Source organism: Heterodontus francisci, chromosome 15, assembly GCF_036365525.1.
Source record: "Heterodontus francisci isolate sHetFra1 chromosome 15, sHetFra1.hap1, whole genome shotgun sequence".
Taxonomy (NCBI): domain Eukaryota; kingdom Metazoa; phylum Chordata; class Chondrichthyes; order Heterodontiformes; family Heterodontidae; genus Heterodontus; species Heterodontus francisci.
The window spans coordinates 29,143,593-29,168,805 of NC_090385.1; the positions used below are offsets into that span (position 1 = coordinate 29,143,593).

The 25,213-nt window shown below is 44.7% G+C and overlaps 1 protein-coding gene across 1 annotated transcript in view; it reads right to left on the bottom strand.

The window, feature by feature from the left end:
* Positions 1-1,363: 1,363 nt before the first annotated feature.
* The window catches only part of LOC137377861 (short transient receptor potential channel 5-like), a 135,327-nt gene continuing 111,477 nt past the window's right edge, over positions 1,364-25,213 (bottom strand). Inside the window, exons 7-11 of the mRNA XM_068047932.1 lie at positions 24,524-24,719; positions 20,943-21,146; positions 13,401-13,442; positions 9,348-9,437; positions 1,364-2,123 (exon numbers count right to left, since the gene is read on the bottom strand). Coding sequence (XP_067904033.1) covers positions 1,374-2,123; positions 9,348-9,437; positions 13,401-13,442; positions 20,943-21,146; positions 24,524-24,719 — 1,282 coding nt within the window. The 3' untranslated portion in view covers positions 1,364-1,373. The remainder of the gene's footprint in view (positions 2,124-9,347; positions 9,438-13,400; positions 13,443-20,942; positions 21,147-24,523; positions 24,720-25,213) is intronic.

The window sequence follows — 25,213 nt, forward strand, 5'->3', positions numbered from 1 at the left end:
AGTCCTTCCTCTGTTTATTTCTCAGTCCTTTATTCTCATTGGTTCCATTGTTCAAGTTCCCAAATTCCCTCTAATCCTCGCTGAGCTGTTATTAGTTCACACTTGCAGCAACTTCTACAAGCCAAAGTTTTTAAAAACCTACATGTGTACAAACAAATCTAACTGACTGGACATGTCATCGAATACCCTGTTTCACCAAAATCTAGACTGACAATAGCTAAAGATGCATTCTATGCTGGTGCATGTAGAAGGATTTTCAGTACTGGAGAGGTTTACTGGCAGTAATTAACACGTCATATTCTTAAAAGGGTACTTTAACTTAAAATGACTTAACTTCCAATGGCATATTTGCATCTTAACTACTGTGCAAGTACAGGAACTTCATGGAGAGACAGAGAGTAAGATGTGTTGTCATGAAGCAAATGGCACATCTCCAACAATAACTTTTTGACTTCTGGGTTCAATAACACATCTGCCCACAGCTGAAATTGCTCCAGCATTTGTGCATAAACAGTGACAGCCACTAGCCTCAAAGGTATTTTGACACCACATTTTGGGCTATTATTTCATGTTGATATGTGATATTGAGAGGAGCTTCTGACCACACATTCACACCATCACTACACCTGCCTATTTCCACCACAATATCACCCAGCTCCACTTATCCATGCCTTTGTTACCTCTAGATTTGACTATCCCAGTGCACAGCGGACAGCCTCCCATATTCTATCCTCTGTAAACTGGAGGTCATCTAAAACTCTTTTGCCCGTGTCCATACACCAAGTCCCATTCACCCATCATCCCTGTGCTTGATGACCTACCTCGGTTTCCAGTTAAGCATTCCTTGCTTTTAACATTCTCATCCTTGTTTTCATATCCTTCCATCTCTGTATTCTCCTCCAACCCCACAACCTGCTGAGATATCTGCACTCCTCCAGTTCTGACCTCTTGAGCACCCCTGGTTTTAATTGCTCCACCTTTGGTGGTCATGCCTTCAGCTGCCTAGGCCATAAGCTTGGCCATTCCCTCCTTAAACCTTGCTGCCTCTCTACCTCTCTTCCCTCCTTTAAGACACTCCTTTAAAGCCTACCTCTTTGACCAAGCTTTTGGCCATCTACCCTAATATTGTCTTACGTGGCTCGGTGTCAAATTTTGTTTTATAATGCTCCCGTGAAGCGCCTTGGGACGTTTTATTACATCAATGGCGCTATACAAATACAAGTTGTTGCTATAATTTACAGAAAGCAGGGTTTCTCTTCAGAAAACACCCTCACAGCCATACATTCTATATATTTAATAGTTTAAAAAATAATTCCTCAGACATGACCCGAAGCCCCTTGTGGTAAAGTAGTATCTAGATGTAGTACACTGTATTATAATTGAGTTGTTACATAGTCCTCTTGATGACTGTTCCACCTGGTCATTAGCAAGTCACAGGCCTCCCCCCAGGAGTCATAGACATCGCTTGATGAGTCAATGAGTTTGTTGTTAGAGGTACTAATATTGGAAGAACAGTTGAAGGAGTCATTATGGTTAGCTGAACATTGGCTATCAATACTGTTTCTTCTGTTTACTTCATTAAGACCAACAGCATTAAGACTGCTCTCACTCTTTGTTATATTGTTAGGACTGGCAATTTGGGAATACTTGAAGTCCTGCCACGTATTGTGTGCTTGAAGTAGTCCATCAGAAATGCTCGACACAGGCTCGGGACTTGGTTCAGAGAGTTGCCCATTCATCTTGCTAAACAAGAGGCCAAGCCTTTTAAAAGAATCCTTCTTAGCGTTTGGGTACCTCTGGAATCGATTGCCATTTCTGACTGATGAAGATTGCTTACTCAGCTTATTATTTTTAGACTTCTCTTCATTCAGGTCAATTCCAGAAACTGATTTGATTAGAGCTGAAACACTGAAAGAGTTCATTTTCAGCTTTTTTCTGTCATTGCTTTCACCTGCCAAATTGAATGACACAATTTTGTTTTTCATTTCTTCTGCACTATCTTCCTCCAAGTCTCCTATTTGCATCCCATCGCTGCTGGTAGAATATGTCCTTCGAGATGATTTTCTGTTTCCTAAAAGGTCAAGAACCTCATAGCGAAAACTGGAGATATCCTGTTTCAGTTCCTATGGTAACAATAAAACCTGTTACTGTATTTTATATGGACTGGAAAAGCCAAATTCAGATTTAAACTATATTATCTTGTAATACATCAAAGGCTACTTCTCCTCTCCAAACCTGATAATTTAACTGGTAAATTCGCTGCCCATCGAGGGAACAAGTCATATAGACCAGAAAGAACCCAGATATGATCTCAGTTGGGTTGTAAAGATGTGGCCACGATCAGAATGTTGAGAAGATATTCAGTTATCTCGCCCTACAAGGTTCAACATCAGTAGAAATATAGTCAGCAGCACTTGGTGATGGCTGGGATTAATTACTAAACTTAACACAACTAAATTGTCATTCATAGTCTAACTCTGAACTGTGATTTTGTAAATTTTGTCCCCAACTTTGTTGTCACAGCTCTTCAACTGTGGTTTCTCACATTTCTCTTCAGTGCTTAATGTTTAAATGCTATGTATTTACTCCCAACAATACTTATACCCAAGTCCAGCAACGAACATGCCAGAAAGAATAATGCTCCCTTCTCAGGGCTGCTCCCTGTGCAGAAGAAGCATATTTAGATCTGTGTATACTGTAGGCAAGAACTCTACAGCCAGTTGTAGTCCCGACTGCTAACTGTTACCAGCATGTTGGAGAGTTAAGAGTTCATAATCAAACCAAATTGTATAACTATAACTGGTTCTGGAGCAACAGGCTTTCTAAGGATAACAGGAGAACAGTGGAGTGCCTGTGAGTGAGAGGGTAAGTTCTGTTCCACTCCAGATATCTGATTATCATCTGCAAGAAATTCCTGTGCAGGGAGATATTTGACTGTAATGGCATTGACCATGAGTGATTCATGTATAATTTTAATGGTTAGTGTAATAAATATGGGCAGAGGGATCAATTATCCATAGTATAGAATAGATGTCTGTTTTAATTTAGGTAAACAAACTGTCTTTGGGAAGGTTCAAGAACAAATAAATCATGAAGACTTATCTGGGAAATGTACCTTTGAAGTAGTCGACCACGATGTATAAGGATGTTTTTTTCGGGTGAGTTGGAGAGCTGAAATGAGAGAAACCCAAAGCTACCCTTTGTACCATATGGACTGATGGCCTATGCTGTATGAATAAAGTCTGTTTTGTATACAGAAACTGTGTCGTGAGCATCTTACTCAAAGATTCTTCTTTGGGCCTCCTTATCTCGAGAGACAATGGATATGCGCCTGGAGGTGGTCAGTGGTTTGTGAAGCAGCGCCTGGAGTGGCTATAAAGGCCAATTCTGGAGTGACAGACTCTTCCACAGGTGCTGCAGAGAAATTTGTTTGGCGGGGCTGTTGCACAGTTGGCTCTCCCCTTGCGCCTCTGTCTTTTTTCCTGCCAACTACAATGTCTCTTCGACTCGCCACAATTTAGCCCTGTCTTTATGGCTGCCCACCAGCTCTGGCGAATGCTGGCAACTGACTCCCACGACTTGTGATCAATGTCACACGATTTCATGTCGCGTTTGCAGACGTCTTGATAGCGGAGACATGGACGGCCGGTGGGTCTGATACCAGTGGCGAGCTCGCTGTACAATGTGTCTTTGGGGATCCTGCCATCTTCCATGCGGCTCACATGGCCAAGCCATCTCAAGCGCCGCTGACTCAGTAGTGTGTATAAGCTGGGGGTGTTGGCCGCTTCAAGGACTTCTGTGTTGGAGATATAGTCCTGCCACCTGATGCCAAGTATTCTCCGAAGGCAGCGAAGATGGAATGAATTGAGACGTCGCTCTTGGCTGGCATACGTTGTCCAGGCCTCGCTGCCGTAGAGCAAGGTACTGAGGACACAGGCCTGATGCACTCGGACTTTTGTGTTCCGTGTCAGTGCGCCATTTTCCCACACTCTCTTGGCCAGTCTGGACATAGCAGTGGAAGCCTTACCCATGCGCTTGTTGATTTCTGCATCTAGAGACAGGTTACTGGTGATAGTTGAGCCTAGGTAGGTGAACTCTTGAACCACTTCCAGAGCGTGGTCGCCAATATTGATGGATGGAGCATTTCTGACGTCCTGCCCCATGATGTTCGTTTTCTTGAGGCTGATGGTTAGGCCAAATTCATTGCAGGCGGACGCAAACCTGTCGATGAGACTCTGCAGGCACTCTTCAGTGTGAGATGTTAAAGCAGCATCGTCAGCAAAGAGGAGTTCTCTGATGAGGACTTTCCGTACTTTGGACTTCGCTCTTAGATGGGCAAGGTTGAACAACCTGCCCCCTGATCTTGTGTGGAGGAAAATTCCTTCTTTAGAGGATTTGAACGCATGTGAAAGCAGCAGGGAGAAGAAAATCCCAAAAAGTGTGGGTGCGAGAACACAGCCCTGTTTCACACCACTCAGGATAGGAAAGGGCTCTGATGAGGAGCCACCATGTTGAAGGGAGAACAGCATGTCAATGGTCGATCTCTCTGCACGAAAGCCACACTGCCTCAGGGTAGACGCGCTCGGCCAGCTTCTGGAGCCTGTTCAGAGCGACTCGAGCAAAGACTTTCCCCACTATGCTGAGCAGGGAGATTCCACGGTAGTTGTTGCAATCACCGCGGTCACCTTTGTTTTTATAGAGGGTGATGATGTTGGCATCGCGCATGTCCTGGGGTACTGCTCCCTCGTCCCAGCACAGGCATAGCAGTTCATGTAGCGCTGAGAGTATAGCAGGCTTGGCACTCTTGATTATTTCAGGGGTAATGCTGTCCTTCCCAGGGGCTTTTCCGCTGGCTGGAGAATCAATGGCATCACTGAGTTCCGATTTGGTTGGCTGTATGTCCAGCTCATCCATGACTGGTAGAGGCTGGGCTGCATTGAGGGCAGTCTCAGTGACAGCATTCTCCCTGGAGTACAGTTCTAGGTAGTGCTCAACCCAGCGGTCCATCTGTTTGCGTTGGTCAGTGATTATGTCCCCCGATTTAGATTTGAGGGGGGCGATCTTCTTGATGGTTGGCCCAAGAGCTCTCTTCATGCCATCATACATTCCTCTGATGTTTCCGGTGTCTGAGGCCAGCTGAATATGACTGCATAGGTGTTGCCAGTAGTCGTTTGCGCAACGCCTAGCTGTTCTTTGTGCAGTACTTCTGGCTGCTTTAAGTGCTGTGGATGTTAAATCGCTGGGGGCTTTCTTGTAGTTCAACAGTGCAATGCGCTTAGCGGCTATGACAGGTTCCAGCTCTTCATTATGAGATTGAAACCAGTCTGCATTTCTCTTCGCACTTTTGCCGTAGGTGGTCAAAGCTGACTCATAGATGGCGTCTCTGATGTGGGCCCACTTGGTCTCAGCATCCCCTGTGGGAGTGTTTTGAAGGGCTGTTACAGGTAAATTTAGAAATTTTTGTAACAACTGTGGGTGAGAAATTCTGCTCGTGTTGATGCGCGGGTGGCCCTTCTGCTTGGAATGATGCAACTTCTTTGGTCTGAGTCTAACCTTGCTGCACACCAGGGAGTGGTCGGTGTCGCAGTCCGCACTGTGGAAGCTGCGTGTGATTTGAACACTGTTTAAGGCGGCTCGCCTTGTGACAATGAGGTCTAGCTGGTGCCAACGACGTGATCTTGGGTGCCTCCATGAAACCTGGTGACAGGGTTTAGTGTGAAAGAACGAGTTGGTGATGCAGAGGTTATGATAGGTACACAACTCAAGCAGTCTCTGCCCGTTCTCATTCATCCTTCCAACGCCATAGCGCCCAAGGCAGGAGGGCCATGAGTCATGGTCGGCCCCAACCCTGGCATTAATGTCCCCCAGCAGGAATAGGTGTTTGGTGTTGGGGATGCTGCTAATGATGTTATGGAGTTGTTCATAGAACTGGTCTTTAGCTTCAGGTGGGGAGCAGAGTGTTGGAGCATAGATGCTGAGTAGGTGTACTGGACCAGAGGTGGTGAGCAGTCGGATGGACAGTATGCGTTCCGAGCCATTTGAGGGAGGCTCTATCATGCTGAGCAAGGAGTTTCTGATGGCGAAGCCCACTCCATGCTGTCTTGGTTCTTCAGGATCCCTGCCCTGCCAGAAAAAGGTGTAGTCTTGCTCTGCTAGAGAGCCACTCGCGGGGAGGCGAGTCTCCTGAAGTGCTGCAATGTCCACATTTAATCTACTGAGCTCGTTGTTAATGATGGCGGTCTTCCGAGAATCGTTGATTTGTGTAAGGTCTTCCGACAGGCCAGGACACATAGTTCTGACGTTCCAGCTTGCAAAGCGAAGGGCTGGTACCTTCTTTCCTTTTTTCATGTTGTTTGGTGCGGTGTATCAGTCCACCTTTCGGGCAACGACCCTGAGCTCCAAGCACCCATTGAAGCAGGCAGACTGTGGCGGGACAGAACCTTATTGACCGGGGGCTGCCCGGTTTGAGGCGGGCGGTAGCTGTCCAGTGAGGTGCAATGACCTCTCCCACCGACAAAGGCAACCCGTGGCGCCCAGTTTCTACGCCAATTTATCTGGACTTATAACCCGTAACTGCTGCCTTCCGTGTTGTTTTAGTCGCTGTGAGGCAACTATGGAGTGACCTCTCCATGGCACATGCCTGGGCAAATTTATGGAGGTTGAGAGTTGCCCAGTCGTCAAAACCCCCCTCTCGGCCTTTCTGGTGGGGTCCAAAGGAGTGCAGGACACGACGTTTGGCACCAGTATGGCTGCAGGAACTGCCGGAAACATGCCAAAGGTGACACATGACCGCCTACGGGGTTCCGCTCCGGATTTTCTGTTAGGGTTTACTCCCTTAGCCTTGGTCTCTCCCGAGACGCCCACAAGGCAGTGGGGTTGTTGGGGCCCCTACACAGGTGTAGGATGGTGTCGGTGGGAGGAGGGGATGCAAGGGGGAGGGGTAGAAGGAGGGGTTGGGGGGGGGGTGCAGGGGAAGGGGGTGCGGGGTGAAGATGGTGCGGGGGGGGGGCGGGCTGGGATGGGGTTGTGAGGGGGTGAGCTGAGAGGGTGGAGCAGGGAAGGGGACGGGGGTGGGGGGGGTGGTGGAAGGGGGGTAAAGGGGTTGGGGGGGGAAGCTGGTGCAGGTAATAAGCCATTTCCTCAGTGCCCACCATCGACGTCCGGAAAGCTCATCCACGTCCTTCGGGAGGTGAAGCATCATTTGGCAGACTTAGAGGTGATTACATTTGCTAAGTGTTTTTTTTTTTGCAGTGGTTTAAATAAAGGCATGCAGCAGTGCCAACAGTGCGCTGCAGATGCTCTCCGAGCCATCTCCCGCGGGCGCTTTGAAGTTGCGGCCGGGGGGGCCGTTCATGGATTTTTTGGGTGTTCGGGGCACCTTTTCTCAGGACTTCTCTCGGGTCCCGCTGCTCCTTCTTCACCTCAATGGACTTACCGCATGCCGTGGCTGCAGACACTCTGGACTGTGAAGACAGCAGGATCGGAGATTGAAGTATCGGCAGCTGTGCTCGTCAGTTTCATCCGGATCAATTTCATTGAGAAAACATGTAATGCAAATCATAGAAGGAAGAAAGTTGACTCAACACCAACCAACTAAATATAGGCTGGAATTTTATGTTGGGCGGGAAGCTCCGCCCAGTAGTCAAAAAGTTGGTGGCGAGCCTGTCTCTGCTGGGCCTGGGGAGCCAGGCCTGGATTTTTCACTCCCCAGACCCTTAATTGGTCTTCAGCGGGACTTCCACCTCCTTGAGGCAGGAAAACCTGGCTAATGGAGCTGCCGGCTAGTCAACGGGCCGGGAGCTCTTAGTCCCAGCAGCACCACCTGGAGCAGTGGTCACTGCTAGAACTACACCCAGCCATCGGAGGCAACAGGAAGGATGGACCTGGAACTCAGGTAAGTGTCCCTGGTGAAGCCATAAAAAATCAGCCGGGCCCAAGCAAAGCAAGGGGGGTGGGTTGCTGGGGTGCAGCGGTGGTGGGAGGGTGGGGGAGGGGGGGGGGGGGGTGGAGTGTTGTGCTTTGGGGATGGTTGGGGCTTCGGGATGGCCCTCCATTGGGCACAAGGTGCCCGGTCAGGAGGTCCCTGACACCCCCAAGCTCGCAAGAAGGCCGCCTGGTAAAACCAGGCGGGGCTCTTGGGGCCTTTGCCATCCGGACGCCGAGGGTAAAATTCCCGCCGCCGCGGAAGGAGGCCCTTAAAAGGTGTTAAACTGGTAAGTGTTGATGTTCAGAGAGACTTGGGGGTACTCGTACAAGAACGCACAAAGTTAACATGCAGATGCAGCAGGCTATGAGCAAGGCAAATGGTATGTTGGCCTTTATTGCAAGGGGATTGGAGTACAGGAATAAAGAGGCCTTACTAAAATTGTATAGGGCTTTGATGAGACCACACCTGGAATACTGTGTGCAGTTTTGGTGTCCACATTTAAGAGAGGATATACTTGCACTGGAGGCAGTGCAGCAAAGATGTACTAAATTGGATGAGGCAGTTGTCCTATGATGAGAGGCTGAGTAAATTGGGCCTGTATTCTCTGGGGTTTAGAAGAATGAGAGGTGATCTAATTGAGAAATACAAGATTCTGAAAGGGCTTGATAGGGTAGAAGTTGAGCGATTGTTCCCACTGGTCAGGGAATCTAGAACATGGCGACATCTTCTTCTTTGGCGTCGTTGTCTCGAGAGACAATGAGTAAGCACCTGGAGGTGGTCAGTGGTTTGTGGAGCAGCGCCTGGAGTGGCTATAAAGGCCAATATTAGAGTGACAGACTCTTCCACAGGTGCTGCAGAAAAAATTGTTTGTTGGGGCTGTTACACAGCTGGCTCTCTCCTTGCGAAGTCCTCGAGGCGGCCAACATCCCAACAGAGTTGGAATAATCCATGAGTTGGAATAACGCCATACAAGCCAGCAATCAGAAAACTGCAAAAGATATTGCATCTGCCACTGCTGTCCTTCACAAAGTGCGGAAAAACACCTCTTGAGCTGGGTCGCCACACCTCCAAAGGCAGCAGTACCACCTCAATTACATTCCAGTGCTGTTGAAGTCTTGGCTGGCATTAATGGTAGTCATGCAATGTAAAGTGGAAGCAAAGAAGCCCATGGATGAGAACTGCCTTTGAGCCAGAACTTATTGACTTGGGCGCATATTTGTAAGTAAACGAATCAAGATAATGGCAAGAGAAAAAGAGAATGAATTTCTGAATCCAAGTTACTTTGAGTTGTCTCCATCAAATTTCCAGTAGAACTAAGTGTACAGGACAATAAGCAAATGCATAAAAATTTGAAGGCTTGAAAATCACAATCAAAATAATACCAGAAAATCAGACCCATTAAAGCAAGTGCCATGTTTACCTTAAAGTTCTCTTCTGTAAGCCCTTCATCAGTTTTGGCACTTCTGATCATAGCTGCAACATATCTTTTCACTAAATTTTTAATAACCTCCTGCCAAATGAAAAGGAACAATGCAATAAAATTAGTGTCCATTATTTCACTTTAGTTGTTACTGTAACTAATTCAAACCATTAGTTGCATTGCTAAAAATATTAAGCAGACAAACTTTCTGCATTTAAAGGGCTTCAATCTGAAGTGTTATGTAAACACTACGCTTGATATTTAATGTACCACCGTCGTGTGAAAATATCATCACTTGCAAATGTTTCCTTGTGATGAAAAAGATTGCATTTTTTTGGGGGCTCTGGATAATGGTCATTCCCCATTAGTTTTTTCTAAATTCAACTTGAGCCTCAATATAACATTCAACATACAGACACCTCAATTATCATGTGTTACTTGTAGAGGTCTTACAATTTTTATTTTTTGCTTTAGCTTACTGAGAATATTTCAATTATGCTTTTTTATAATTGGTGAAAATTGAAAAAATTGGAATACATTTAATGTTGCAAGAACAATCTAAGTATACATTTTTGGAGATTGTATTACAGCTAAAAACTTTTAAAAAGTAGTGTTTCAAACTAGGAATATTTTGGGTTTTATCTGACACGATCAATTAAACATAATCATTTAAATAAAAAGTATAGGATAAAACCTATCAATGATGTTATTTTACAATTGCTTAACACATTCTTGTCAAATTCTTCCCATCACTATTATAATGGGTTAATTCTTCTGTGAAAATAGTGCAGAGAAAAATTTGATGCAAATATGTCAACTGCCCATGTCTGGTATTGCCGATAATCATTTCTATCCTTATGTGCCTTGGGTGTTTTTGCACTGCAACTGTTGTGTCAGTGCAAAGCAATTTCAATTTGCACCAACACTACAGTTAAGGTAATTTTAACTCAAAGTAGATTTAGGGCCTGATCTGACACTGGAGTGAAGGATAGGGAGAGTCCCTGGAGGAGACAGTCTCACTCCACTTAACTCTGGAATAGAGAGATACAGCCCTGAACCAGGCCATTCAGCCCACCGAGTCTGTGCCGACCAACAACCAGCCATTTATACTAATCCTACATTAATCCCATATTCCTTACCACATCCCCACCATTCTCCTACCACCTACCTACACTAGGGGCAATTTACAATGACCAATTTACCTATCAACCTGCAAGTCTTTGGCTGTGGGAGGAAACCGGAGCACCCGACGGAAACCCACGCGGTCACAGGGAGAACTTGCAAACTCCGCACAGGCAGTACGTTGAGACCTTAGCACCTGACTCCCACTGCACCAGTTTAGTGGTGCAAGGCCCCAAAACTGCCTTGGCCTGACACTAAACTTGTTGCATAGTTACACTGTTGATACTTTATCTTCATCAACAGGGAGATGAGAATCATTTTCATGACAAAGTTTTGTGAAAGCAATCCGATAACATCTTCACCAACAATAACACACTTCAATTGGGCCACATATCTCCAGTTTTGGAAAAACATCAAAATTTGGCAAATCTTTTACTTCTTGATTTTAAGAAACAAAAGAATGTTAGCAAATAAATACCTAACACAAGACTGTAGCCCATTTATCACGCTGCACTAATCGTAACAGAATTGACTTCTTCTCAATAAATTATTGTGTAACTCCAAGTCAAACTGTACAGTGCTGCACCTCAAGTATTGTGTCCAGTTTTGGTCACTGAGCAACAAAATGGATATTCAAGTGCTGGAGACAGTGCAAAGAAAAGCCAGAAGGCTGAATCTCTTGTGCCAGTGTCTCTAAGTTGAAGAAACTTGGGCTTTTCAGCCTGGAAAGGAGGCATCGGGGAGGTGATCATACAGGTACAGAAGTTAGTAAAGAATGTGGGAAAGGTTAATCCAGAATACTAATTTAAATTAAACTGAGAATAGGACAAGTGACACAGGTTCAAATTAGCAATGAATAAATTCAAGACTTTATCAGGAAGTTCTTCATGCAGGGCAACACTTAATAGTTAGAATGGTGGAGATGAATAGCCTAGAAATATCTAAGAAACAATTACATCCTGTAATGGGACACAGTAGAGTCTTTCTGGATGGATAATTTGGTTAGACCACGCTTGGAGTACTGTGAACAATTTGGGTCTCCATGTTATAAAAAGGATATAGAGACACTGGAGAAGGTGTAAAAATGATTTATTAGGATGATACCAGAAATGAGGGCTTATGCCTATCCAGAATCTTTCCTTTAGAAGACTGAGGAGTGACCTGATCAGAGGTCTTTAAGATATGAAAAGAGGAGATCTGCACCAAGGGCCATAAATATAAGATAATTGCTAATAAATCCAATAGGGAAATCAGTAGAAGTGTCTTTAACCAGACAGTGGTTAGAATGTGCAACTCACTACCACAAGTGGTTGAGGCGTCAAACATAGATACATTTAAGAGAAGCTGGATAAACGCATGAGGGAAAAAGTAAGTGCAGGATATGTTGATAGGGTTAGATGAAGAAAGGTGGGAGAAGACTCATGTGGAATATAAACATTGGCATGACCTGTTCGGCTGAAAGGCCTGTTTCTGTGCTGTAAATACCATGTAATACTATATAATTTAAGATGGGCTGAATAGCCTTCTTCATCTATAAGTATTTTGTGATCCAGTGATGCCATCTTCAGAGTATAATGCATTGTCAACACCAGGGCTGTAGTATAGTCTCCTACTGCCTTGTGCTGACCTAGCTGCAGAAAGATGTTTAAAGAAGGATATTCCATGGATTATAAATAACTCATACCTTCCCCTAGGTATGTCCTGTATGGTACTTTTAAGATTTTTAATTCACATATTCCAACCTGCCTGAACATCATGGAACCTACATTTATTTTCAAATTTTCAGACTTATATTTTTGGAGAACATTTCTCCACTCTTGATGCCCAGCATCACAAGAAGCATTATCAGATCAAATACAACATAATCCAGATGCAAAGTAAGTATCTTTCTGCTTTTCCCAACAAAAACATCCTCGACTGCAGTAGTGTGGCATTCACATCTCCCTCACTAGCTGTCTTTTTGGCTGCTGTGAATGAGACATGATAATCCAGTAGCAATTTATGTTGACTTTTTGAACAGTGTTTTTGTTGTAAAGTCAGTGCAGAGAACAAAGTTCACAGTGTCCATAACTTATTTCATATAGAATCCTACCAGCCTTTATAAAAGTTAAGCATAACTTCCTTGCTTTTAATCACAAAATTAATTTTAGTAACTTTTATTTAACTGAATTATTCACTGATACAAAGGATGCATTCCCTTTAGGTAGTATAGAACTTATAACAGTTCTTAACTACTGAGCTTATTTGGTATTTTCTCAACTACCATCCTTCCACTGACAAATCCCAAAGAGTTCACATGAACAAATCTTAAATATTAGAAGAAACAGCACCACACTAGCCTTCCTATAATGACGTACGTGTTTTGCTCACAGAACAAAATATTTGAAAAATGAGCCTCATCCTTTTTAAGAATTCCACCTATCTAGATATAGCTAGCATTTTTTTATTCAAGATATTTAGGGATGTGTGGGCTTCATCTGTACCCATGAAAATGACACAGATGCAATGATTTGTAGTAAGGGGTAACTGCTGGGCTCCGCATGACCATAATCTAAAATTTCAGCCCAAAATATGATCATTGGGATTGTGCCTTAGCAGGTTGTTCCTGATGAGGGCATTGACATAGCTCACTAGGAGTTGATGCACTGAACATTGATTTCGACACAGTGAAGGAAAAGCATGTAGATTAGTGTATTTAAAACACAGAAGGGACAAGAACAGAAAGTTCAGACAAACATTGACTGTAATGATAGACATAAAATAGTGAGAGAGAATAAAGACTGACAGAGAAAAGGATTAGAGGTGAGAGGTTAAAAATGAATGCTGTGAACAGGATGGTTTTGTAGACGAATTTTCATTCTTAGTGGGATTTGCAATTATGTGTGAGTTGACTTTATCTGATTTCTCTGTAATACTGACTGGTCAGCAAACCTGGTAGTGTTGGTTTTGGATCAAGTCATCTGCGTGACGCTCCTGAAAGAAGAAAATAGTTTTCAGAATTTCATTTATCAAAAAGAATAACAATGGGTACTGCAGCTGTGAGTGCACACATGCTTTGTTGGCAGTAAAACTAAAATTCAAAAATAATTAGATTGGAATTAACAGGGTTAAATACTTTCACACCCATCACGAATGTCAACAAAATTCCTGTCATCTAAGAAGCCTCAGAGATGTCCTAAAGTAAGATGGAAAACTGCCAAGGTGTACTTGCCTCAATTCTGCAGAGGAAGGGAGATGCTTTGGTTCTTTTATCTTTGTTTACTCCAGCTCTTTATGGAGGGTATTACAAGCTCAGAGGCTATGAAACTGCAGATTTAAGAATATGATTGTCAACATGTCTCCAGCCTTAGTAAAGAGGCCTCTTCCTCTTCACCAACCAGTTTAACTGAATGGATTATACACAGTGAATCCAGTAGACCATTAAAATTGGATCAGCATCCTACATATGTTAAAAGACCCCGATTTGCATAGATTAATGGAAGCTCCTGCCTGGTTCAGGTGCCCCCGGGCCAACCAGCAGAACACACTAAGAGAAATTGTGGCAGAATGGGAATGGGATGGTAAGGTGACAATCCTGATTTTAACTCTGTTATTGTCCCAAGGTTGCTGAGCAGGGGGAGTTAAAATCTCTCCTTTGGTGAAAAGGCATATAACTGGGGTTGAGATATCAAGAAAGGATAACCCTCTGTTTCGAAAACTTGCTTGGGTCCTTATTAGCAACTATTTCAATTGGCATTATTATTTTGTTCATATGTGATCAATGCAATGTCACTTCTATAATATTCGCTCAGCATAGTGGGGAAAGTCTTTGCTCGAGTCGCTCTGAACAGGCTCCAGAAGCTGGCCGAGCGCGTCTACCCTGAGGCACAGTGTGGCTTTCGTGCAGAGAGATCGACTATTGACATGCTGTTCTCCCTTCGTCAGATACAGGAGAAATGCCGTGAACAACAGATGCCCCTCTACATTGCTTTCATTGATCTCACCAAAGCCTTTGACCTCGTCAGCAGACGTGGTCTCTTCAGACTACTAGAAAAGATCGGATGTCCACCAAAGCTACTAAGTATCATCACCTCATTCCATGACAATATGAAAGGCACAATTCAACATGGTGGCTCCTCATCAGAGCCCTTTCCTATCCTGAGTGGTGTGAAACAGGGCTGTGTTCTCGCACCCACACTTTTTGGGATTTTCTTCTCCCTGCTGCTTTCACATGCGTTCAAATCCTCTGAAGAAGGAATTTTCCTCCACACAAGATCAGGGGGCAGGTTGTTCAACCTTGCCCGTCTAAGAGCGAAGTCCAAAGTACGGAAAGTCCTCATCAGAGAACTCCTCTTTGCTGACGATGCTGCTTTAACATCTCACACTGAAGAATGCCTGCAGAGTCTCATCGACAGGTTTGCGTCTGCCTGCAATGAATTTGGCCTAACCATCAGCCTCAAGAAAACGAACATCATGGGGCAGGATGTCAGAAATGCTCCATCCAACAATATTGGCGACCACGCTCTGGAAGTGGTTCAAGAGTTCACCTACCTAGGCTCAACTATCACCAGTAACCTGTCTCTAGATGCAGAAATCAACAAGCGCATGGGTAAGGCTTCCACTGCTATGTTCAGACTGGCCAAGAGAGTGTGGGAAAATGGCGCACTGACACGGAACACAAAAGTCCGAGTGTATCAGGCCTGTGTCCTCAGTACCTTGCTCTACGGCAGCGAGGCCTGGACAACGTATGCCAGCCAAGAGCGACGTCTCAATTCATTCCATCTTCGCTGCCTTCGGAGAATACTTGGCATCAGGTGGCAGGACTATATCTCCAACACAGAAGTCCTTGAAGCGGCCAACATCCCCAGCTTATACACACTACTGAGTCAGCGGCGCTTGAGATGGCTTGGCCATGTGAGCCGCATGGAAGATGGCAGGATCCCCAAAGACACATTGTACAGCGAGCTCGCCACTGGTATCAGACCCACCGGCCGTCCATGTCTCCGTTATAAAGACGTCTGCAAACGCGACATGAAATCGTGTGACATTGATCACAAGTCGTGGGAGTCAGTTGCCAGCATTCGCCAGAGCTGGCGGGCAGCCATAAAGACAGGGCTAAATTGTGGCGAGTCGAAGAGACTTAGTAGTTGGCAGGAAAAAAGACAGAGGCGCAAGGGGAGAGCCAACTGTGCAACAGCCCCAACAAACAAATTTCTCTGCAGCACCTGTGGAAGAGCCTGTCACTCCAGAATTGGCCTTTATAGCCACTCCAGGCGCTGCTTCACAAACCACTGACCACCTCCAGGCGCGTATCCATTGTCTCTCGAGATAAGGAGGCCCAAAAAGAATCAACAAATAAAAATGATGTTGGTCAATATCTTCTAACAATTTTTTAGAAAGTCACATTAAAATGACACAGAATTTCACAGTAACTGGAGCTCAGTAGTGTTGTATAGTATTCGGGCCAGCAAAGAGTTAACAAGAGTGGAGATCAGATACCTATCCTGTCAGACTCTCCTGTGCCAAGCAGGCCTTCAGCCTCTTAAGAGGGCAGCAAGTCTACACAATAGTACAGTTAGTGGCAGGTTCTCACCATAGAACATAGAACATTACAGCGCAGTACAGGCCCTTCAGCCCTCGATGTTGCGCCTACCTGTGAAACCATCTGACCTACACTATTCCATTTTCATCCATATGTCTATCCAATGACCACTTAAATGCCCTTAAAGTTGGCGAGTCTACTACTGTTGCAGGCAGGGCGTTCCAAACCCCTACTACTCTCTGTGTAAAGAAACTACCTCTGACATCTGTCCTATATCTATCACCCCTCAACTTAAAGCTATGTCCCCTCGTGTTTGCCATCACCATCCGAGGAAAAAGGCTCTCACTATCCACCCTGTCCAACCCTCTGATTATCTTATATGTCTCTATTAAGTCACCTCTTCTCCTCCTTCTCTCTAACGAAAACAACCTCAAGTCCCTCAGCCTTTCCTCGTAAGACCTTCCCTCCATACCAGGCAACATCCTAGTAAATCTCCTCTGCACCTTTTCCAAAGCTTCCACATCCTTCCTATAATGCGGTGACCAGAACTGCACGCAATACTCCAGGTGCGGCCGCACCAGAGTTCTGTACAGCTGCAGCATGACCTCGTGGCTCCTAAACTCGATCCCCCTACTAATAAAAGCTAACACACCATATGCCTTCTTAACAGCTCTATTAACCTGGGTGGCAACTTTCAGGGATTTATGTACCTGGACACCAAGATCTCTCTGCTCATCTACACTACCAAGAATCTTCCCATTAGCCCAGTATTCTGCAATCCTGTTACTCCTTCCGAAGTGAATCACCTCACACTTTTCCGCATTAAACTCCATTTGCCATCTCTCAGCCCAGCTCTGCAGCTTATCTATGTCCCTCTGTAACCTACAACATCCTTCGGCACTATCCACAACTCCACCGACCTTCGTATCATCCGCAAATTTACTAACCCACCCTTCTACACCCTCATCCAGGTCATTTATAAAAATGACAAACAGCAGTGGCCCCAAAACAGATCCTTGCGGTACACCACTAGAAACTATACTCCAGGATGAACATTTACCATCAACCACCACCCTCTGTCTTCTTTCAGCTAGCCAATTTCTGATCCAAAGCACTAATTCACCTTCAATCCCATACTTCTGTATTTTCTGCAATAGCCTACCGTGGGGAACTTTATCAAACGCCTTACTGAAATCCATATAGACCACATCCATGGCTTTACCCTCATCCACCTGTTTGGTCACCTTGTCAAAAAACTCAATAAGGTTTGTGAGGCACGACCTACCCTTCACAAAACCGTGCTGACTATCTCTAATGAACTTATTCTTTTCAAGATGATTATAAATCCTATCTCTTATAACCTTTTCCAACATTTTACCCACAACCGAAGTAAAGCTCACAGGTCTATAATTACCAGGGCTGTCTCTACTCCCCTTCTTGAACAAGGGGACAACATTTGCTATCCTCCAGTCTTCCGGCACTATTCCTGTCGACAATGACGACATAAAAATCAAGGACAAAGGCTCTGCAATCTCCTCCCTGGCTTCCCAGAGAATCCTAGGATAAATCCCATCTGGCCCAGGGGACTTATCTATTTTCACACTTTCCAAAATTGCTAACACCTCCTCCTTGTGAACCTCAATCCCATCTAGCCTAGTAGTCTGTATCTCAGTATTCTCCTCGACAACATTTTCTTTCTCCACTGTAATACTGACGAAAAATATTCATTTAACACTTCCCCTATCTCCTCCGATTCCACACACAACTTCCCACTACTATCCTTGATTGGCCCTAACCTATATCTAGTCATTCTTTTATTCCTGATATACCTATAGAAAGCCTTAGGGTTTTCTTTGATCCTATCCGCCAATGACTTCTCGTGTCCTCTCCTTGCTCTTCTTATCTCTCCCTTTAGATCCTTCCTGGCTAGCTTGTAACTCTCAAGCGCCCTAACTGAGCCTTCACGTCTCATCCTAACATAAGCCTTCTTCTTCCTCTTGACAAGCTCTTCAACTTCTTTAGTAAACCACGGCTCCCTCGCTCGACAACTTCCTCCCTGCCTGACAGGTACATACTTATCAAGGACACGCAGTAGCTGCTTTGAATAAGCTCCACATTTCGATTGTGCCCATCCCCTGCAGTTTCCTTCCCCATCCTACGCATCCTAAATCTTGCCTAATCGCATCATAATTTCCTTTCCCCCAGCTATAATTCTTGCCCTGCTGTATATGCCTGTCCCTGCCCATCGCTAAGGTAAACCTAACCGAATTGTGATCACTATCACCAAAGTGCTCACCAACTTCTAAATCTAACACCTGGCCGGGTTCATTACCCAGTACCAAATCCAATGTGGCATCGCCCCTGGTTGGCCTGTCTACATACTGTGTCAGAAAACCCTCCTGCACACACTGGACAAAAACAGACCCATCTAAAGTACTCGAACTATAGTATTTCCAGTCAATATTTGGAAAGTTAAAGTCCCCCATAACCACTACCCTGTTACTCTCGCTCCTGTCAAGAATCATCTTTGCTATCCTTTCCTCTACATCTCTGGAACTATTTGGAGGTCTATAGAAAACTCCCAACAGGGTGACCTCTCCTCTCCTGTTTCTAACCTCGGCCCAGACTACCTCAGTAGACGAGTCCTCAAACGGTCTTTCTGCCGCTGTAATACTTTCCTTGATTAACAACTGAATTATGTGCACGGTATTTTTTATATACTTTGACAATCACTTGTTGCACTCCAACATGAAGCTTTGTGTTAATTTATTTTATGCTGAGAATGACGGAGTGGACGTTTTGGACTAAAATTAGCTGAGCAGATGCCTTCACCTAGATTTTGCTGTGTTTATTTTAATCTTCCCTCCTCCATTTCTGGTCCATGCTGGGCTATGGTTCCAAATGCAGTGTCAGCTTTGGAATCTTGTTGACACGGTCATTCTTCATTTGTGAGCCCGGTCAGTGAATGCCAGCAGGCCATTTAACCATATTGGTGGGGAAAGGTCCATATTAAGAGTGAAGCATGATCTTGTCCTCACGTAATGTCCACATACATGCCTTTGCAATAGGTGGTCACGAGCTAACAAACAGCAACAGGAACCCTGTTGTGTTTTGGTTTTGTCACCTAGCTCTGGGGCCAGCTTTCAGTCCCACATTGCTGTCCTGGCTGAGATCAGCTGGTTCAGCACAGATGGAAGTTGAAATTGGAGCCACCTTCTCTGTATGTTCTGCACCCGAAATGGCTGTGCAATTAACCACTGAACCATCGAACAAGCTATGGATTTTCTTTGAAGTCTCTGCCGAGTATTTCACAAAAGATGGTAAATACTCGGCAGAAATGGAGAGAAATAAATTGGATTTTCTGCAGTGATTGATATCAAAGGCAGCAGTAGAAATGTTATCTGGATACCACTGCACCCTCCATTGTCAGAACAAAATGCAAGAATACAGAGTTCAAAAAATACAACTATTTTGAGGAGTAAAGGGCAGGATTTTGCCTTTTGGATCGTAACCCCCATGCCAGGGTCAAATGTGGGTTATGACCCCACGTTCTGTGGGAAATAGTTGCCCAGCAGTGATTTTCCCCAAATTGGCTAATTAGTGGCAAGAGGTTGGCTTGTCACCCAATTAAGGACGGCAGCTGAACTCTCAAAGCTGAAGGGCCAGTAAGAGGCCCTGAAGCAGCATCCTACAGTTCAGGTAAGAGTGAGAGAGGGGGCGCCTCCATCTTGAGGCACCCTCTCTGCAACTTGCAAAAGTTTTAAACTAAAAAATGGCCTCAGCATCTGGGTCACCAATGTGGATAGAAAACGCCTCCACAGGTCCTGCAGCCATAGATGGAGCCAGGCACGTGGGGAGGGCCTCAAAGCCTGCCTGAAGCACTGGCCCTTGGTCTGCTGCCAGGAGGCCACCTCCTACTTCCAGTCGGCTTCTGACAATAGGCCTTAATAGGCCATTAATAGGGAATAGAGAGATACGGTCCCCGGAAGTGCTGAAGGTTTTAGTTTAGGCAGGCATCAAGATCGGTGCAGGCTTGGAGGGCCGAATGGCCTGTTCCTGTGCTGTACTGTTCTTTGTTCTATTAATTGCCCTGAATTGGCTACCTTCTGCTTGTGGGTGGGTAACACTTCCGCCGCCGATCCTGCCTCCAGGAAAATGGCTACGGGGGTGGGATGGTGATGGAAAATTGGCACGCCAACCGGTGGCACAAATCTTCACACCCACCTGCCTCCGTACTCGCCCCCATATTGGGGCAAAAATCCTGACCAAGAGCTCTAGGGTAAACTTGGAAGAAAAAATCATGAGTTGCACATGCCTGATTTCCTGTTATCCTCTCCTAGTGGAAAAGACTCTGTTACAGGAATGTGCAATCAGAAAACCTGCCTTTCTTGCTTTTTTGTTTGAACCAGGTAAGTGTTGGTTGATGAGTGTTTGTCATTGCCTCGGGTTACCCATTAACACATTAACAAGGCTGTATAAACATCTTAAAGCAAAGTTGGCCTATCCATTACATCTGAAAACATGGGACAAGAAAGGGCTATTTGGCCAATTAAGCCTATTACTTACACAGAACATATATGATATGACTTTGCCTGTCATAGATGCTACCCTAATTGTTTAATCTCCTGTGATAGCTGACTAACTGTAGGTAAATGGAACCAAGTCTATAGGCTTAATTAGGCCCAAGCCTTGGTTTATTACTCCAACTGTGAGATTTTCCAGTGGGATATGCAGGCCTTTCATCAGGCCAGCACTCTCCAATTTCAGGCTCTATATTGACAACAGTTGGGACTTAACATACCTTAATGACAAACTTTACCTCCCCATTTCCTGCATACTGATGTGTCAGCTATGGTGCCGTGAAATTTGCATAAAAGTGAAAGGGAAGGGAAAAGTAAATTGTTGGATAATACGGAATTTGATGGAAAATTAAAAAAAAAGAGATTTCATACTGTAAATTCTCTGAGATTCTCGTGCTTTTGCTCATTCTCTGAATCTCTGCTTGGACAGATGTGAGAGTGCAGCCATTTACAGAGGTACCAGACGGACTTAGGGCTGGGGATGATGTTGAAAGGCGGTGGAAGGGTTGCACCTTCATCAAAATAACTCATCCAAAGCTTCGTCCTGGCAAATTTCCATTCAATGTCAGCATGGTCCTGCAAGAGGATCAAAGACAGAGGTGGTGATGAACAAATCTTGTCAACATTCTTAACTGCAGCTCTCTTTCTGTTAACCAATGCTGCCTGGTGACTGTAGTGTCTCTGTCTGTGATTCTGGTGACTGTTGTGTTCCAGTCTGCTATCTGTAACTCTTGGTGACTGTAAAGTCTCTGTCTGCTGTCTGTGATTCCAGTAACAGCAGCATCTCCATCTGCTGTCTGATTTCTGGTCACGTTAGCATCTCTGTCTGCTGTCTGTGGTTGCTGGTGACTGTATCGACTCCATCTATTGCCTGTGACTCCTGGTGACTGTAGTGCCTCTATTTAAAGGCCCGCTCCGGTCAGGAAATAAAACCCGACCTGAACCTGACAGAACCACATCGGACCCGAGCCCGAGTTCCTCCACATTTTCCCGCACCCGACCCGACCCGACCCGACCCGAGCCCGACCTGACCCGACCACTGGAATGGTTACCTACCTTGATTCCAAAGTGCACTCACTCACTGTACCACTTTTGGATTAAGGAAGCTGCAGCATGAGCATGATGACTCACTCGATCACTGCGCAGACTCAGGGTTTCCCTCCTTGACGTCCTGGATTCCAGCTCAGGTAAGTTTTTCAACTTTTACACTCTCCAATCCAGCAGAGCAAAATACAAGACTTCCTGTGTGTGTCTGACCCAGACCCGATCGACACGGGTCCGGCCCGACCCAACCCAAGCCCGAAAGCCGGACCCAGAGAAACGACCCTACCCAACCTGAACCCAACACATATCGTCGAGTCCCGTCGGGGTCGGATCGGGTAGCAGGCCTCTACCTCTATTGTCTGTGATTCCCAGTGCCGAGAGTGTGCCTCTCTGCATTGTGTGCTTTCTGTCAACAGTAGTGTCTCAGAATATTATATTATTCCGTGGATTTTAAACTTTGCAATGTAAATCAAATCTGTTGCGAGATCAGATCAATATCCAAATACCTAGCCTAATATGTTGGTGGCCTGATTCTGATTATTCTTTGTTTAAATATCACAGAAACCTACAGTGCAAGATGCTGGCATTAAGCTACACAGTTCTAGGGCTCTGAACTGCAAATACAATCTTCAGTGATTCAGAAGTGCATGATTAAACTTTTTGCCTAAATAACTAGTTTTTCATTTTCCTTTAAAATGTTATTAGCCTTCAAGGAGAACTATAGAAATAGTGGGCAAGATTTTATCCAGCCCTTGAAGACAGGAACTGAGGCATGGGGGCAAACAAAATAGCAAGGGGTGCTGTTCCCGACATTGCTGGGCTCCCAGCTATTTGTCCGGAGTGGGGAAGGCTGAGACAGTCTTCCCGCCCCAGGCCAATTGAGGCCCTTAAGTGGCCAAATAATAGAGGATGTGAAGGATGGAGAGGCCCACCGCCGCCTGGAGATGCCGCCAACCTCTTAGTGGGGTTGGGGGGGCCCTCTGGGGGCAATGGATGATCAACCCCCACCAAGGCCCTCCCCCCACCCGCACTAACCTTCCACAACCCACCCTGTCACTGAGGCCTGCCTGACTGGCCCCAGCAACCCTCACCCCAGTCACCTGTCCCAGGTTCTCTGGAATCTTTGGTACGGCAGGGCCTCCTGCAGTTCAGGAGGTGGGAACTTGTCCCTTAAAGGGACAGCATTCCCTACGGTGGGCAGTTAATTAGCTTTCTCCCACCACCCACCCACCTTCCGGCCAGCCACTGGGACCCCATCGCCAGAATAATATCTGGCTCAGTGTGTTCTGTGAAATAATGTCACATGCTGCAACTCTGTAAATACTGAATCAATGCTGAAGTTTTGAAAATAGACAAATGGAACTAAATTTTTCCCATATTTTTTATCAGTGTCACAAATGGCTCATATGTTCTGTTTTCTCTCTTATCACTGATTAGCTCAGTGTAATCACAAATATGAAAAACCAGAAAGCCTGCAGTTAGCTATATGCATGACTGAAACTCAGCATCATTGTATGAGATTAGCTGCACATTATAAATGAACTGCATGAGAAATGTGAGTGAGCTATGTAATTTGTTTTGTAAGAAAGCATATGTGAATTATGTATTAACTGGGTGTAAGATAAGGTAGTAATTATGATTTTTTTAATCATCAGATACCAGCCATTTACTGTATGATATTACCTGTGTAGTGTGAGATACCAGCTATGTACTTGCATTGCAAGATATTAGCTGTGAACTTCGCTATATCAGCTGCATTATTTTTCTTTCCCTTTTTTCTCCAGTTGGAGAATTATACCATTTTATGGGACACAGAAGGAAGTTATTTGGTTCCGTTTGCCTGTGCCAGCTCCCTGACAGAGCTTTCCATGTAGTCCTGTTCCCCAGCCCTATCCTCGTATCGTTTTGATTTTTTTCTCACCTCTCATTTCCTCCTGAAGGTAGTGACTGCCTCGATTGGGGTGCAGTTCCACAGGCACTGGATACTCTCTGGTGTCCCCATGACAGTGACTGTCAGTAGACTATTGAACTATGCAAGACATCACAGTGAGCCTGACCTCGTCCTGACTTGGTACCTGAAAATGTACTTACTGTACGAGTTGCAAATAGGAGTGAAAGCCCTGGATAATTTTCCCTGCCCTGAGCAGGGACTGCTGCCAATTTCAGTGTCTTTACTGAGGTCCTATCTGAGATCAGCTGTGGGTTGCATTGTTTCACCCTTCGCATATCAGAAACATTTCTTTTAAATTCTGGCACATGCTGAATTCCCTAAAACATTTTGTTTTAGTCCGGTAATATACATGGCCTTTTCTAATTTATATCCTTCGAATTTTTAAATTATTTTGGCTCTTCCTTACATATTTGATTCCTCTTGTCATCATTCTCCAACTAACAGACAGATGACAGCTAATTTGTTTCAGTTGCCTCCACTAAAGCCATTTTTGAGCTAGACACTGCAATGTGTGGCCTAATTTAATTCCCTTTTCACATTTTCACCTTCTCTTGCAGTCCAGCATCTGGACTTCACTGGGCACCATTCCTTCAAATAGCTCAGCAAATTGGGAAGTCACAATGTACGACTAATTGTAAAAGATCACATGGCACATTTTCAAAGAAGAGTGGGAAAAATCTCCTGGCCAACATTCATCCCTCAATCAACACCATTTAAACAAATTAAGTACTTGTTTATGTTATTGATGTTTGAGAGAACTTGTTGTTTACAAATTGGCTGTGTTTAGCATTCACCTCTAAAACAACAGTGACTGTTAGTGAGGATGTGAAAGGTGCTAAATAAATGCAGGTCTTTTTCTCTAACACTTTGTGGCACAGAACAGCAGTACACCCAATCTCGATTTTGCAAATGTTTTGGCTAATTATTATGTGGTAATGAAGCATTAGAATTAACTTACTGCAATGAGCTGGTAAGAGTTATTCATCATGGCAATCAGCATGTTGAGCAAGACAACCAAGGAGATGACATTGTAAGTTCCAAACATGGTGGCTCCAACGAACTCTGTGAACTCATGCCGAGCTTTCACATTAGTGACGTACAAATTCAACAGACCAAATACTGACCAGAATAGGGATTGTAGCGTCTCAAATAATCTGCATAACAGACAGATACATAATGTTAACATTTCTAACAGTATACAGAGAAATGGCAGCATCAGTTGAACCAAAATCCAGACTTCTAGTAAGTGGTCGAGCATATAACATTCAGAAGTGACTTCTAGTCTATGACGCACTTCTGATACCAAAATGGCAAAGCATTTCACACACTCAACTACTTCTTGGAAAAGCATGAAAAGTTAAGGCACATTATTTGGTTAGATTACTGAGGACTTTACTCTGTATCTGACTGATGAATTGTGCAAGATACTGACTCTGGGTGCAAAAAATGGAAATAGACTTATCACTGACACTCGGAACTAATAAGGTATTTTTAAAATTCCATTTCCAAAGCTCTAGCATAAAAAGTAAACACAAAAACCAAAATAAGTTCAATAAGATGAAAATACTGCAGATGCTGGAACTCTGAAATGAGAACAGAAAGTGCTGGAAATACTCAGCAGGTCTGGCAGCATCTGTGGAGAGAGAAA